Source organism: Sinocyclocheilus grahami, unplaced genomic scaffold (assembly GCF_001515645.1).
Source record: "Sinocyclocheilus grahami isolate Dianchi unplaced genomic scaffold, SAMN03320097.WGS_v1.1 scaffold280.1, whole genome shotgun sequence".
Taxonomy (NCBI): Eukaryota; Metazoa; Chordata; class Actinopteri; order Cypriniformes; family Cyprinidae; genus Sinocyclocheilus; species Sinocyclocheilus grahami.
The window spans coordinates 421,193-438,095 of NW_015505459.1; the positions used below are offsets into that span (position 1 = coordinate 421,193).

The 16,903-nt window shown below is 36.1% G+C and overlaps 1 protein-coding gene across 2 annotated transcripts in view; it reads left to right on the plus strand.

Annotated features, from left to right (window-relative positions):
• Positions 1–16,903, plus strand: part of LOC107600186 (guanine nucleotide-binding protein subunit alpha-11-like) — a 45,965-nt gene that overhangs the window by 22,214 nt on the left and 6,848 nt on the right. The window contains exons 1-4 of one of the 2 annotated variants that reach the window (XM_016292014.1): positions 4,073–4,193; positions 4,289–4,473; positions 6,394–6,548; positions 11,530–11,658. In XM_016292014.1, coding sequence (XP_016147500.1) covers positions 4,327–4,473; positions 6,394–6,548; positions 11,530–11,658 — 431 coding nt within the window. In that variant the 5' untranslated portion in view covers positions 4,073–4,193; positions 4,289–4,326. Of the gene's footprint in view, positions 1–4,072; positions 4,194–4,288; positions 4,474–6,393; positions 6,549–11,529; positions 11,659–16,903 lie in introns of those variants that run through there. The other variant, XM_016292013.1, reaches the window with a different exon arrangement.

Sequence of the window (16,903 nt, forward strand, 5' to 3'; positions counted from 1 at the left end):
ATGTGGCTTTACCGTGCTCACCGGCTCTGGTCCAAAATGTAACTGTGATATAAACTAAACACTATTGGCTATTTTAAAAGGGGGGCGCGACTGCTCGATATGTCCCACCCTGACTTCCTGTTTCAGTTGAAATGACGTTAGCACACAGAACAACGCTGCGTGGTTCAAAGCACATCTGTGGGCCTTTAAAAAAAATTATGCAAACATGTCAGTTGCACAAAATGTATTTTTTAAGTTAACTTCTAAATTATAAAATGTATGTTTGTTGTTAAAATAAGTTTTAACACAGTGGTTGTCATAACTTGTTTCATAATAGATTTATTTAAACACATTAAATAATTAAGACATCACTAACAGGTAAAGTAATGAGTATATAGTTTAATATTTCTTGAATTTTCTTCTCTAGACTTAATTTCTCTAGAGAACTAATGAGCTGTGAACTCTAATGACTTGCCTGAGGTTAATGAAATACTATTTAGTTTACAAGCTGTTTTATTGATGTTTTTCTGCGGTTGAAACACAGATTGAGCGATTACATGAGGCATGAGATGTTCGTTCATGTTTATTTCACATTAAAACTAGTTGTAAAGAGATGGCGGTCACTCGTGCTTTGTGAGTTTTTTGTTTGCTCGCCAAGGCTATATTTATTTGATCAAAAATACAGAAAAACAGTAATACTGTGAAATATCATTAAAAATTAAAATAACTGCGTTCTATTTTAATATATTGTAAAATGTAATTTATTCCTGTGATGGTAAAACAGTCTTCAGTGTCGCATGATCCTTCAGAAATCATTCTAATATTAACTTTTCTTAATTTTATCAATGTTGAAAACACTTGTGCTGATTAATATTTTTGTGGAATCTATGATACATACTTTCTAGGTTTCTTTGAGTCATTGTCAGACTGAGTCATTGTTTTGCAACTTAACATTGTTAGTATTCCCGTCCCTTGACCTCTGACATTAACCGTGTTTGGTTCTGGTTTAAGACTAGGGTTTAGAAATTGCTCGAATTTTTTCTTCTTGTATGGCTGACTGAAAATATTTTTGTGGTGCTGTGTGAGTGTAATTTACCGTCATTGGGGTGAGTAAATTTACAAAATTGAAAAGTCAACCGATAAGTCACGTATCTGCTTCCATTGACATTGTTTCAATTGACTCTTTCCCTCTCTAGATCTGCTCCAACTGAGCCGCTTGGCCAGTCGACAGGTCCTGTGTTTGGTTTTATAAGGGAAGTAGGGAACTGAAGCCGAAGCATGACCGCAGGCCTGCACTGTACCGGCTGGAGACTATATTAGCTGCCCCCTTATTTCTAGGTTTAAAAAAATAGCATAGAGAAACATTTGAGTTATGAACATGCCTAATACTGGACAAGGAGGAGGGCCGGCTGTTCAGAGGAGCTAAACGACTGATAACTGATTTAAGAGGAGTGGCTGTCTGTCCTCGTACACAAAGCAGAAGGAGAGAGGGAGCGAGAGGATGGAGATAACAGCAGCCGGCTGCTGGAAGGGTGGAGTGTATGTTGGGGGGTGTTGTAATCTTGTGACAGGGTCACGAGAAATAAATCAGACGCTTCAAATTATTCCATTTTCTTTTCCTCGTCTCGTCTGGGAAGGGTTTGGAGGAGGAACCGCTCGCTTCATGAATGAATGAGTGTGTTTAGAGCTCAGTCGGAGGAAACGCCATATTTAATTTGATGTGAACGAAAACAGTGCTGTGAGGGACAGAAGTACAGGCCGTTCTGTGTCATACTGGCCTGAGGTCACGTCTAAAATCGACACAATTTAAGTCAACGATTAGTCTGACAAAAAGCCACTGGTCAAAACCTATCTATACCAGTCATCCATATATCGTTCTATCTTTCCATCCATCATTCTGTCGTTTTCTGTATCTATCTGTCTGTCTGTTGTTCTATCTATTTGTCATTCTATCGCTCTATCTGTTCTGTCTATGTATCTATTCTATCATTGTATCTGTCGTTCTATCGCTCTAACTGTTCTTTCTATCATTCATTCTGTCTTTCATTTTGTCGTTCTATCTATGTTTGTCTGTCTATCCATTGTTCTATCGTTCTATCTGTCTGTCATTCTACCGTTCTATTTATTCCTTCCATCAATCCATCCATCTATCTATCGTTCTATTGTTCTATCTGTCGTTCTGTCTATGTATCTGTCTATCTATCTATCGTTCTGTCGCTCTGTCTAACTGTTCTGTTTATCTGTCTATCTATCTATTTATCGATCTATCGTTCTATCATTGTATTTGTCGTCCTTTCTATCTATCTATCGTTCTATCATTGTATTTGTCATTCTTTCTGTCATCCTTTCTATCTATCTATCGTTCTATCACTCTATCGCTCTAACTGTTCTGTCTATCTATCTGTCGTTCTATCATTGTATTTGTCATTCTTTCTGTCGTCCTATTTGTCATTCTGTCTATCTATCATTTGTTCTGTCTCTCTGTCTATCATCTATCTACCTATCTATCTTTCTGTCTTTCATTTTGTGTCGTTCTATCTATGTCTGTCTGTCAATCCATTGTTCTATTGTTCTCTCTGTCTGTCATTCTACCGTTCTCTTTATTCCTTCCACAAATCCATCCATCTATCTGTCGTTCTATTGTTCTATCTGTCGTTCTGTCTATATATTTGTCTGTCTGTCTATCTACAGTATTGATCTATCATTGTATCTATCGATCTATCTATCGTTCTATCGCTCTGTCTAACTGTTCTATGTATCTGTCTATCTATCTATCTTTCTGTCATTCTATCATTGTATTTGTCATCCTTTCTATCTATCTCTATCATTCTATCACTCTGTCGCTCTGTTTAACTGTTTTGTTTATCTGTCTATCTATCCATCTATCTATCGTTCTATCATTGTATTTGTCGTTCTTTCTGTCATCCTTTCTATCTATCGTTCTATCACTCTATCGCTCTGTCTAACTGTTCTGTCTATCTATCTGTCGTTCTATCATTGTATTTGTCGTTCTATCTATCTATCTGTCTTTCATTTTGTGTCGTTCTATCTATGTCTGTCTGTCAATCCATTGTGCTATCGTTCTATATGTCTGTCATTCTACCGTTCTCTTTATTCCTTCCATCAATCCATCCATCTATCTATCGTTCTGTTGTTCTATTATTCTATCTGTCGTTCTGTCTGTATATTTGTCTGTCTGTCTGTCTGTCTACCTATCATTCTATCTATTTATTCCTTCCATCCATCAGTCCATCCATCATTCTTTCTATTGTTTGTCTATCGTTCTTTATCTGTCTGTCTGTCTGTTCATTCATGCAGGTAGTCAACTGATTAATATTGAATACCCTGTTGCATTTGGAAATGTTGCAGAATTAAAATGTGAGCGTCATTTCATGTTGACTTTAATCTGTGTTTCAGTATGAGGGTGGGCTTGTGTGTATGTGTATGTATGTGTGTGTGTGTGTGGGCGAGTTCACATGTGTGACAGATCATACGAACCCTTTTGAAGTTCAGCCTGTACACTGGGCTTCAAAGACAGTAAACATTATTTAGATTTTGTTTTAGATATAAATGCATTGAATTAATGTTACCCAGGAGTTTCCCAAAGTTGCTTGTCAGCTGAACCTTTTAGATGTCAAATATTTACTTAAAGTACCCCCTGAAATATTATTATTTTTTTTTTCAGTAAATGTTAATCGTTTTGATTTGAAAATAACATTGCACATTACATTCCCAAAATGCATGCGTTAAAGGGGTCATATGATGCGATTTCAAGTTTTCCTTTCTCTTTGGAGTGTTACAAGCTGATTGTGCATAGATAAGATCCCTGAAGTTGCAAAGACTAAAGTCTCAAACCCAAAGAGATATTCTTTATCAAAGTTAAGACTCTGCCACGCCCAAACTGTCGTTTGGGAAATGCTGATGTAACCAAAAAGAGCATAAAAAACGAACCAAAGAGTGTGCTGCTTTCAATTAAACAAGTAAAATAAATCCCATAGACTTGCATTGAAGTGAGCCATGTAATTTTTTGCTTTTTTTTCTTTCTGAAAAAGAACTGGCTGCTAACATCACACAGGCACGTATTTGCTCTCATTAGTTAGAAGTGGCTCTTTTCTCTCAAATGAACGATTTAGAGTTTTTGTTGTTGTTTAATTAAATCATTTCAAGTGTCCTGATTTGCTCCCACACTGTGACCAAACTACACATCTGAACAGGTGATCATGAATGAAGGATGCTGTACCAATGATCTTGATCGTAGATCCAGAAGTTTAAATGTAAACCTGACCTCCGACCCTTACCTCTGTTCTAGGCACGGGTGAGAGCGGCAAGAGTACGTTCATCAAACAGATGCGTATCATCCATGGCACCGGGTACACAGACGAAGACAAACGTGGATTCACCAAGCTAGTGTACCAGAACATCTTCACCTCCATGCAGTCCATGATCCGCGCCACTGAGAACCTGAAAATCGGCTACAAGTATGAGCAGAACAAGGTGAGAATGATTCATGTTGAGTATTGAAGTTAGACGGTTTTAAGGGTGGAACTGATGAAAACATGTCTAGGTCATGTTTCACACCTATATCAAAAGACGTGTAATTTCTGCTCCACTAGTATCACCAAGCTCAATTGCAAAAAACTTTCCAGAAACTATTTCGCTCGTCACCTTTAAATAAATAGTTCACCCAAAAAATGAAATGTACTCACCCTCAGGCCATCCAAGATATCCAAGTTTGTTTCTTTGTGGGAACAGATTTGGAGAAATTTAGCCATGTCACCTGCTCGCCAATGGATCCTCTGGAGTGAATGGGTGCCGTCAGAATGAGAGTCCAAACAGCTGATAAAAACATCACAATAATCCACACCACTCCAGTCCATTAATGCCTTGTGAAGCAAAAAGCTGTGCTTCTAAGAAGCACTGTTGTGCATCCTCACAATCTACATGAACTCAGAAATGACCCTGTTTACTTTCCTAATATGTGTTCTTGGTGATATTGTGAATGATTAATTGGTGCATGTTATTTCATTGTAAACCATTTGTACATCTGGAATTTTGTCATTGTTTGCTCATCCTCACGCCATTCCAAACCCATGTGACTGTATTTCTTCCGTGGAACACTAAAGGGGATTTTTTTCCCCATGCAGTTACAATGAATTAGAACTGAGGCTTTCCGGCTTGCAGAAGTTTGATTTGACTCACGTACTCTAGTCAACTGAACTAGACTGAAATATGAGTCTTTAATCACTGATTCTTTGGGGGGGAAAAAAAACTAATTCAAAAGGTAAGTTTGAATTCTGAATCCCACATCGCCGTTTCTCATGAACTCTGAACGAGAGCAATTTTCACTGAATAACTCGCACAATGCTATCATGTGACTTCAGAAGATTTACAATATAGCACACGAGTCATATAGACCACTTTTATGATGCATTTGTGTCCTTTAGAGCTTAAAAGCTCATGCTCGTATTCATTTTAAATGACAAATACAATTCTTAAGAAATTCTCCTCAGTTAAAAAGTCATGCATTGACTTGTGAAACGTATGGTATGAAACGACAGGAGGGTGAGTAAATTAATTGTTATTTTTGAATAAACTATTACTTTCATGCTAACCGATATCCAAGATGTTATTAAATCTGGAAAAAGGAGGGGGGAAATCAATTTCTGTTTAAAAAATATCATGTCTTTCATCATGTGCAACACATACAAATCAATTCATGTCTCAAAGACTGTGTTTTAGTGTTTTATGGCCCTTTTTCTGAATGGGTTTGTGTCCATGTCTCTCTGATGATGAGTTTGGCGGCAGTCAGTCTTGTCCTATTTCTTTTACTGGCCCAATAAAATATAGGGCAGTGCGTATTTCACCACATTAATGCACACAGATGTATGAAGCCTGGAATCTGTTCAAGAATCATTGGCATCATGTGAATCACACCCCCTGCTGGTTTGCAGGGGTAAAACTGGTCACATCAGTGCAGTAGGATATATTTGGGTGACAGCAAAAAATTTAACAGCTTTACACAAATTCAACTAATAAAATTAGAAACATAATCATTTATTTAATAACTTGAATCTTTATTTATATAAATGTATAGTTAATCTGCGTCGACAGCCGTGGCAAACTTCAGAATTTGACTAAATATCTTGCTACAAAACGCAAAGGTATTGAAATGAATCGGTGAATCGTTTTTTGAACAACTTCATTTACATGAAATGAAAGTATTCATTTTGTAAGATTTGTACAGCATTTTATTAATTAACCATGCAACATAATGAGGTCGCTCCATAATTATAGAAAGACCAGAGCATGTTTAAAATAGGTTAGATGGAGTATTGCACATCTGCACTGCTGTAGATTATCAATATTTTTCTCCATTGCTTTTGCCTTAAACTGTTCATCTGCTCTGGGCTGCAGGCAAACGCCATGCTGGTGAAGGAGGTGGACATTGAGAAGGTGTCGTCATTCAACCAGCCCTACATTAGTGCCATTAAGATGCTGTGGACAGATCCAGGCATTCAAGAGGCCTACGACAGACGCCGAGAGTACCAGCTGTCAGACTCCACGAAATAGTGAGTAAATCTATCATCTTTTTATTGAATAGAGTATGATTATTTATAGTGTTTTTAAACAGTCAAATTCTCTAACAATTTTATATATATATATATATATACTGTATATTCACACTGTTGTGCATGCTTACAATCTACATGAAATGACCCCATTTACTTTCCTAATATGTGTTCCTGGTGATATTGTGAATGATTAATGTTGCATGTTATTTCATTGTAAAACATTTCTGGAATTTTTTTTTATTGTTAACTCATCCTCGCGTCATTCCAAACCCGTATGACTTTATTTCTTTCCATCTAAATGAACATTTTCGACCAAATTAATCAGACTTTTCCAGCACTACATATGAGAAGATGGGATGTTCTACAATAGTATATTTTCTGTAAATAAATATTCTGTGGAATATATTGTAGTTTCATTGGTTAAAAAAGAAATATATTGTAGTTTCATTGGTAAAACGAAGGTCAGGGACGTATATGGCCACTACTTTTTTTTTTTTTTTTTTTTTTAAGTTTTTTTTTTTTAAGATTGAATCGTTTTTTGAACAACTTCATTTACATGAAATGAAAGTATTCATTTTGTAAGATTTGTACAGCATTTTATTAATTAACCATGCAACATAATGAGGTCATGCGACAACATTGTAGCCAGACTACTGATTTACGTGCTATTAAAAATCGTATGCAATGTACAGTATGCATGTTGCTTTTTAAATTCAGCAAATACAATTGAGAAGTATGTATATATATATATATATATCAGGGGCGTTTCCTCCGAGGAGGCAAGGGATGCAGTGTCTCAAAACGTTGGATGAGAAAATAATCGATTATTACAAAAATAAAACAGCGCAAATATGACTAAATATGATATTAAAAGTCCAAAAGTCACTTGTTTTTATAAAGTAACACTGTCCAACAGCGACACCCCCAGGCAAAGTTACAGCGGAGGCTTGCCTCCCTTCAGTCCATTGACTTTCTACAGAGACCCCCAAAGCGTGCCGTGACTTTTCTGGGGGCTCATTGAGATGAGTGGGGGAAAGTCACGTGAGAGGAGGCAATGCCTCCATCGCGCTATAATTGGATATGATCGGTTATGATTGGATGTGATTGGTTCGTGTGATAAATACCGCCTCTTGGTTTCATGCGAGCTCTCGGTCTGAATGAAGAAAATCATGGCGTTATTGACTAATTATATATCAGGGGCGTTGGCAAGGGATGCAGTGTCTCCTCAAAAAGTTGGATGAGAAAATAATCGATTATTACAAAAATAAAACAGCGCAAATATGACTAAATATTATATTAAAAGTCCAAAAGTCACTTGTTTTTATAAAGTAACACTGTCCAACAGCAACACCCGCAGGTAAAGTTACAGCGGAGGCTTGCCTCCCTTCAGTCCATTGACTTTCTACAGAGACCCCCAAAGCGTGCCGTGACTTTTCTGGGGGCTCATTGAGATGAGTGGGGGAAAGTCACGTGAGAGGAGGCAATGCCTCCATCGCGCTATAATTGGATATGATCGGTTATGATTGGATGTGATTGGTTCGTGTGATAAATACCGCCTCTTGGTTTCATGCGAGCTCTCGGTCTGAATGAAGAAAATCATGGCGTTATTGACTAATTATAAAGTAAGTAAACAACTCTCCCACTTAGATACCACTACTTTGTGTCACGTCAAAATAAAACTTGAAATGGTCTGAAAACGTGATGACTGCATCAGTTTTTAGTGAGCATTCAGCGTGATGAAATGAAAGATATATCTTTGTGTCTGTGGCAGTGTTTACAGGGCTTTTATGACGATGACCTGAAATAAGTTGACTATTAAAAAGAACAGCTGAATATCAGTTCATAAATGAAAAATATTGGTAACATTTTACAATAAGGTGTCATTTAATTAGTTAATTAACATGAACAAACAATGAACATTTATTACAGTATGTATTAATCGTTGTTTACATTAGTTAATACAAATACAGTTGTTCATGTTAGTTCACAGTGCATAAACTAATGTTAACAAACACAACTTTTGATTTTAATAATGCATTAGTAAATGTTGAAGTTAATATTAACTCAGATTAATAAATGCTGTAGAAGTAGGCTATTGTTTATTCTTGGTTCATGTTAACTAAATTTGTTAACTAATGAAATCTTATTGTAAACTTTTTCCAGAATATTGTTCAAATTGTTACTGCCTTTAGTTATTATTTTGGAATAAATATAAAAATGCATAAAAACACTATGAAATGTATAATTAGTATTAAAAATATTAAATAAAATAAAAAATAATATTAATAAAATACAAAATAATTATATTTGTTCTCTTTTTTTATATTTATATATAAAACTGCCTCATTTTAAAACACCACCGCACGCATATATATATATGCTATAAATAAAAGCAAAATATTTTTTTTTCTGATGTAAGCATCAAAACAATGCCCTAACGTATTGCAATGCATCAAAGCAGGCAATCCAAGTCAAGAATAACTTAAAGAGGTTGCCACCATTTAGTAAACTGTGAACTAGAGGTCTGCATTCCCGCGGGACCTGACCAGATTTTTTGCACTGCGGGATTAAATTCCCCAATAAAACGTGGTAGCGGTCGGTAACTCTGGTGTAATTTGAACGGGAGTGGGCAGTCTCACAATATCCCATTCCCGACGTCCATTCAGAACAGCATATCTGCGCTTTATTCTTATTGACCACCGGTATGCACTCGGACTGTTATGCACGAGCTGCACGCATGCTTTCTGTGCCACGCATTTTATTTGCGTGGTCGGCATCTGCATAACGATGCTCAGAGCAGGCTGTACCGGTGGTAAATATATGTCCCTCAGACAAAACAGGCAGGTTGTCGATGAGTGAGAGAGCAGAATAAGGATGGAGCAAAGTGTGGATGCGCTGTCCTTGAAGGACGTTCAAATCGGTTTTGTTTATATTTTGCTTAGCCTATAATTTTAAATGACAGATGTCATATTTATGTATTTTTCTCTGCAACTTTCCTACTGTTAACAGAAAAATGTCAAACGAATTTAGTATTTTGACCAGACGAAAAAAAATAGCTAATAGGCTTATTTTTGTACAACCTAACACTTTTTCCTATTGTGTTGTCAATGTTAAACGCATTGTATCCTGACAAGACGAATAAAAATAAGAAATACAATTTTTGTTCAACATTTTTATTTTCTCTGACACTTTTATTTCCAACTGTGTTGCATAAAATATTAAACAAATGTGTCTTAAGATAATTCATATAAATTCAAGTCAAAGTCAAAAAATTCAAGACTCCTGACAAAGATGAATAAAATAACATAGTCTACAATTTTGTACAGACTACGCTTTTATTTGTCAGCCTATCTCTCTTTCTTTCAGTAGTGGAAATTTAAATGTGAGATTCTGGAAACAAGATTTAATTTAGCAGAATGGTCGAGTCGGGAAGAAAATTATTCTAAGCGGACAGCGGGTGAACAAAAAGTGAATATAGCGGGAGCGGGTGGATGTGGAATATAACTTTGCGGGAGCGGGACTAAAAAAATAGTCCTGCGCAGACCTCTACTGTGAACTAGCTTTGGCTCTTCCTGCTGACTTGAATGGTGATGCTTCCCGTTTGTCGGTTAATGATGGCCTTTCATTTTTAACCAGAAATGTGCACGCTGCTTTTCTGATGTTCACTGAAGTTTTCCTTGTCTTTTTCCCGTGTCACTTGTAATGTTTCCATTTTGAATCGTTGTTACCAAAGGCGAGACACGTGAGCAAAAAATAAACGATCAGTTGTGAGACTATATTCTGTCATAAATCGCATACCATTCAGTGCTGAACTTTCTACCGTCCGTTACTGGAAATTAAATAAAATGACTGGTTGATGTATCCCGATCTCAATAAAGTTTACACACGCTTTTGGTCCGTGAATTAGATCTCGCTCGGGGCGCGCGCTGTCTGTGGAGGTTTGGCCAGGACCGGTTCCAGAATTAAATCAACATATTTTATGTTCCGTCCATTGCCAGTCACTGCTATTTCGAGAGTGAATCCCGCATAAATATGCGGATGTCATTCCCGAAACTTTGCAGGATGTAGCCTATATGTCCGAAAAAGGAAAGTTTCATACAAATTCTGAATGGATTATACCCTAGAAAGTGCGCAAAACGTGCACCCTCTATCACGAAAAGCGTCACTCATCTTCACCTTCATCTTCATCCTCATCTTCATCTTCTTACAAAGTTCCGTTATAATCAATGAAGCTCTCTAAACTGCACAATGAATCTCTTATTTACATCGCGTCTGCACTTAGTCATGAGATGATTCACGAGCGTGCAAAACTGTATACATATTATATTATATATATATATATATATATATTGTGCAAGAAAGTAAAAAAAAAAATATATATATATATATATATATATGTAACGTTAAAAAATTACTAACATTAATTTCTTTATTCTTTTATCATTTTTTTTTATTCTAGGAAGATTTTTAATTTTCCAGGATTTAATTGCATGACAATAATGTCACAATGCAATAAAGTCTTAGTTGTTCTGAAAACACCTTACTATTCTTTATGCAGAATATAATTTCTAATTTCTTTTGACTTTGGATTGGTTCTTGTCAGTTTTTATGGTGTTTTCCTTCTCATTCGACATTCAATTCAAATAAGCCAGGAAAGAGATTTATCATTATATACACCACACTATTTCACTCACATGTTTTTCAGAAATATTAGACCGTATGCAGTGTACATTCTGCACATAAGATAAGTCTACCTTAGTTTGATCAGACACACAAAACATTTGTCTTCCCTATTTAGCCATTGTGTTTTTTTAGATTGTCTCACAAGACAGCATAATGAGTATCCTCTGAGATCTGCTGACGGGGGACGACGTCTGACTCTCGAGGGTTCTGCTGGAAACATCCTTTACTAAACCACCCGCATGTGATATAAAGGGGTTAATGCTGTTTTTATCTCTCTCTCCTTGTCTTTCTGTAGCTATCTCTCTGATCTGGATCGTATCGCCGAGCCCTCCTATCTTCCCACCCAGCAGGATGTTCTGAGGGTTCGAATCCCGACCACGGGGATTATTGAATACCCGTTCGACCTTCAAAGCATCATTTTCAGGTAGAGGACACGGACCAATTATTCGTCAGCTTTCGTTTGAAATTTAGGAACTTGGCACTTAATTTAGGTTAGCATTGAGAATACATCCATGGAGGAGAGTTATTAATATTTTCCCGAGCTGAAGATGACTTTCTAGTGTGTGACCTACAAAGATACAGCCCACATCACACCACACATCAGTCAGAGTTGTCCAAATTGCACTTCTGTTGATTTTTTCTTTTCTTTTGTCTTTATTGAGCCATCAAAACAATTTCTAATTTTCTTTTAAGAGAGGAGCACTGTCAAATTGAAATAAGTATTATGTACACTAATGTTCAAAAAGTTTGGGGTTGGTAAGGTATTTTAATGATTTTGAAAGAAATTTTTTTATCAAAAATACAATAGAAACTGTAATATTGTGAAATATTACAAATTAAAACAAGTGTTTTTTTATTTGAGTGTATTTTAATAATGTAATTTATTCCTGTGATGCAAAGCTGAATTTTCAGCATCATTACTCCAGTCTTCAGTGTCACATGATCCTTCAGAAATCATTCTAATATGCTGATTTGATACTCCTCAGGAATTTTTTTTTTATTATTATCAGTGTTGAAAACAGTTGCACTATGTATAACTTAAAAAAAAAAAAAAGTTTAAAAAAATATTTATTTAACAGTATATTTTGATTAATAGAACGTTCAAAAGAACAGCTTTTATTTGAAATAAATCTTTTGTAACATTATACATGTTTTTACCATAAGTTGTGACCAATTTAATGCATCTTTGCTTGATAAAAGTATTCATTTCCTTTGAACTGTAGTGAGCGCAGAGACATAGCAACCCCTTGCGTATTGAAATACATTGATTATATTTTAAAGAGGTTTATTTTTCATGGTTGCGGTTTAAATGACTCTAAGCAGAAGCCTCTGTCATCCGGTCGCTGTGGTTAAACGAATGCACAAGTGGTAAATGGTAATCCCTCCATGGTTAGCATTTACTGACTTCTGCCTTTTAGCGAATCTAAATTCTAGATGATGTTTGAAACATTTTATTGGTAGCACTTTGTGTGTTATTGCCTGCTTGGGATGAATGACTTTGTTGTACTTGTCATTTGTTAGTCGCTTTGGATAAAAGTATCTGCTAAATTAATAATTGTTAAAGGGGTCATATGATGCTTTTTTAAAGATCATTATTTGGTGTAACAGAATATGTTGACATGCTTTAATGTTCAAAAAACACATTATTTTTCAAATACTGTACATAGGGGGGCGTGGCAGAGTCTTAACTTTGATAAAGAATATCTCTTTGGTTTTGAGACTTTAGTCTTTGCAACTTCAGGGATCTTATCTATGCACAATCAGCTTGTAACACTCCAAAGAGAAAGGAAAACTTGAAATCGCTTCGATATTGTGGCACGTGTGCAGCAGTGGACCATGTTTAATTTGAATACAAGAACAACGTTTGAAACGGAGTAGAAAAATGCAAGGTTTCTAAAAAATAATGAATAGAGCATAATATATAGGCTACAACAAGGTTTAATCTGGCCGCAGAGGAACACAACCGGGGTTGCCTGATATAAAGAGACGTAATCCCCAAAACAGAGCTTCCCACTTGCGCAATACGGAAATATCTGCTAAATGTGCTACTTATCTGTGTCAACCTGGCAACCCTTTGCACGCGCTCTCTCTCCACTGTGGATAAACACGCTTTTTTTTCTGAAAACACTGGTTAGCTTGCAGTTTAGCGATCTCCACTTCAATATTCTATTCTCAGAAAAATGTGATTCATCAAGTGTTTATTTATGAGAGAGAGAGAGAGAGAGGCGGTGTATGTATGAATTACCACCGTTTTGCCGCGTTTCTCTATTAACAGTGAAGCTGTGGCTTTAGTTCTTTTAGAAACAATGATGTTACCAGCTCCTTGTTGAGAAAGTTAATGTAGCTCTTGAGCGATTAAGCTATTTAGTTGATCAAATTGCGGGGCAGCGCTAAAAAGTTTGTTCTTGAATGTCTGAGTGAATGAGCGTGTGTGTGTGCGTTAGAAGACAGCAAATTAGTTTGGAACTCTTCTAATTTTTTGTTTTTTAAACAGAGAGAGTGTGTTAATTTGTGCAATTATAACCTACCAACAGTGTAAATATGATTTTTTTTTATATATTAGAATGAGTACATTACAATATAAATTTATTAGAACGAGTACATTATTATTTATGGGCTTAAGAGCTTACAAGATGCAAACGATCAGAATATTGTACCTGGTGGGAAGTGCCCAATGTAAACATGAAACATATGCCATTACCTATATTGTAGGCTACTGTGGTACAGTTATGGAGGCCCTTCATAATGCAGAGGTCAACTGCCTGCTCTGCCAATAGTTAGAAATGGCACTATAGTATGCAATGTTTAATAAACGACTGTTTTACTAAACTCTTCTGAGGTGAAATTCAATGCAATCCCGTATCGTGATATGTATCGTATCGTGACTTTGCTGGTGATACACAGCCCTATTGGCTGCACATTTAAAACATGCTTATGAAGAGATGCTGATGAGGTTTACAAATTTTTTTTTTAATCGTTCCTATGTGCGTGCTATGAAAATTCATGAAAACACACAAGAGATTATTTCTGCCCCCTCTGCCATATTGACTCCATAAATGATTACCATCAGCTCTGTGGTTGTTAATCTCTGTAAAACTGTCTTAAACCCTCACGCACCTCGCGTCGAGCTTCCCGGAAGAGTAAAAGTGAGCACGCACGGCCTCTCTCGCTCTCTCTGTCTGTCCTCCTGCCAAAGTTCGCTAAGTACGGAGTGAATGTGGAGACTCGTCCTACATTAAAGAGCGTGTGTATGTTCAGAAGTAGGTCACCGAGCCCCTGGCTGAAGGAAATGAGGACGCTTCTATCTGAAGGAGCTTTATTTTGGGCAGCCAATCCTAGAGGGCTTCATTTATCAAAGGCCCCTCTGTGAACTGCTGGCTCAGGACTGGAGCTCTGACTCCACTAGGGGGCGCCATAGAAATCCTGATATCAGTGCTGGATAAACAGCGCCGACTCTGGCTGAACATATTTACCATGTTTCTGAAATCTAGGGCTGCGAGTATGTTCAGAAAAGAATGCTAAAATTCTACTTTTTCAATTAATGCAGTATGCATATTGTGTGTAGTATGCAAATATTTCCACAATATTTATCTTTATTGACTCATTATGTGATTGAACTGACAGATGTTTACTTAAAAACATTTGCATAATACTTTCTGGTTCAATTTTTTTATTTTTTTTTAATAGTAACCAGTATTGGTTCAAAATTAAATGCTTGCATACTGCATTGTATTCATATTACATTGTTTGAAATACTGTATATTGCCTACTGTTTTGTAAGTAGCATGTAAAACTGAAAAAAAGTATGCTTTATGCAATGGTAAATAAACAGTACTATACTATGTTGTTGCATCATTTTTTTTTATTTTTTTTTTTGCATATTCGGAAATTTCCAAGATTTTTTTTTTATTTTTTTTTTGCGCCATTGCATTTAAAATATTTTTATTCGCAGGATCATTCCTGGACTGGCTGGATTTAACATGTAACATATGACGAGTTTATTTGCAAAAACCGATAAACGGCACTTTAAAAAAAAAAGAACTGAGTGCCGTGCATTATTCTCCACATATAGCGCGATCTGAACCCTAAACACGTTTTGTAAAAAAAGCCAATATTTTTCCACTTTCAAGGCATCGCAAGTTCACATTTTACTGCAGAAACCAACAAGCGCCCTTGTTGTTTGTGAACAGAAGGCGAAATGTCCATTTTAGCGAATCAGCGCGCTGTATTCAGGTCAGGTGACAAGGCTGCCAGTCACTTTGAAAAGACGTGCAAGCTGAGAGGAGTTTTGTCAAAACTGACTAAAAGTGACCGAGGATGGATAATTACGATGAAATTGATGAACCCGTGATATCTTATTCAGGGTGTAAAAGGAACCTTGCAAAAGCAATGGTTGAGGGAAAAGCTCTGTGTATTGTGTGCAATCACATCCATACAGTTTATGATCACAACAACAACGCTTGTCAGGCATCTGCATTGTCAGCTGAGGAAATCACAAAGATAAAACAAGTGGTTTTGTTTAACTCTGAAACATGATGTGGAGTTATCTGCTTTTGCTAAAAAAACGACTGTTTGAGTTATCTGCTTTTTCTATAATACAAACTTTTAATATGTAAAAAAAAAAAACTAGTGCTGTCAAACGATTAATCGCATCCAAAATAAAAAATTGTTTACGTAATACATGTGTGTGTACTGTGTACATTTATTATGTGTATATATAAATACACACACATACAGTATATATTTTGAAAATATTTACATGTGAAGAATGTGGAAAATTTAGTTTCCGCCAAAATCAGTATTGTATCTGGTCGGTATTGAAAAGTCGATTTTTTTATTTAATGCAAAATGCGATATCCACCTAGTTATTCTGTCATGTTTTCTTCCTTTCTTTCCAAACAAACACGATTCTTTCCAGACAAACGCCAGTCTCCCTTTTCTGCAGAATGCGATATATCCGCTCAACCAATCACAGAGCACCATTCCACGCACTCTAGACAGTAATGACGGCGCTTTGAATACTCCCGGCTTCCTAGTTCTCTTCATCTATTTTGTACTTTGTGATCAACAAACAAACTTAGGGCTGCATGATAAATCGCATGTGATTGTCATGCGCATCTCGTCAGTAAAGCCGGTTCTGTGATTAATAGTAAATCTCCACCACGTGCTTTCAGATGGAGCGGCATTTAATACACCGAGACGTAGACCACTGCTATATCTGTTGTAATTAATGTTGTAATTAATTTATAGCATTAACAAGATGACCCGTTGAATTCATTTTGGGAGCGATGACTGATTGAATGTATTTTTAGTCCAGTGCCTGTATATAAGATTAGTATTGACCAAGTTCAGAGGCTGTCATATGTGGATCGACTTACTATGTTGTGTATTTTCAACAGTTTCAATATGAAAAATAATCTTTATATTGATTCAGTGGATTTATTGCGTTTTGGGGGGAAAAATAGCACAATTTTATAATAAATCTTTGAAAATCAAAATGTGGATTTGAATTTTTAATGTTATTATAACCTAAAGATGCTATGTGAAAGTTTGAAACCGAAAATAGTGGTTTTCATCTTGACACTTTCTTGGTAAAGAAAACACATTTTTACTCAAATTAATCAAAATGGATTTATAGCGTTTTGGAACCAAACTCTTCATGTATATAT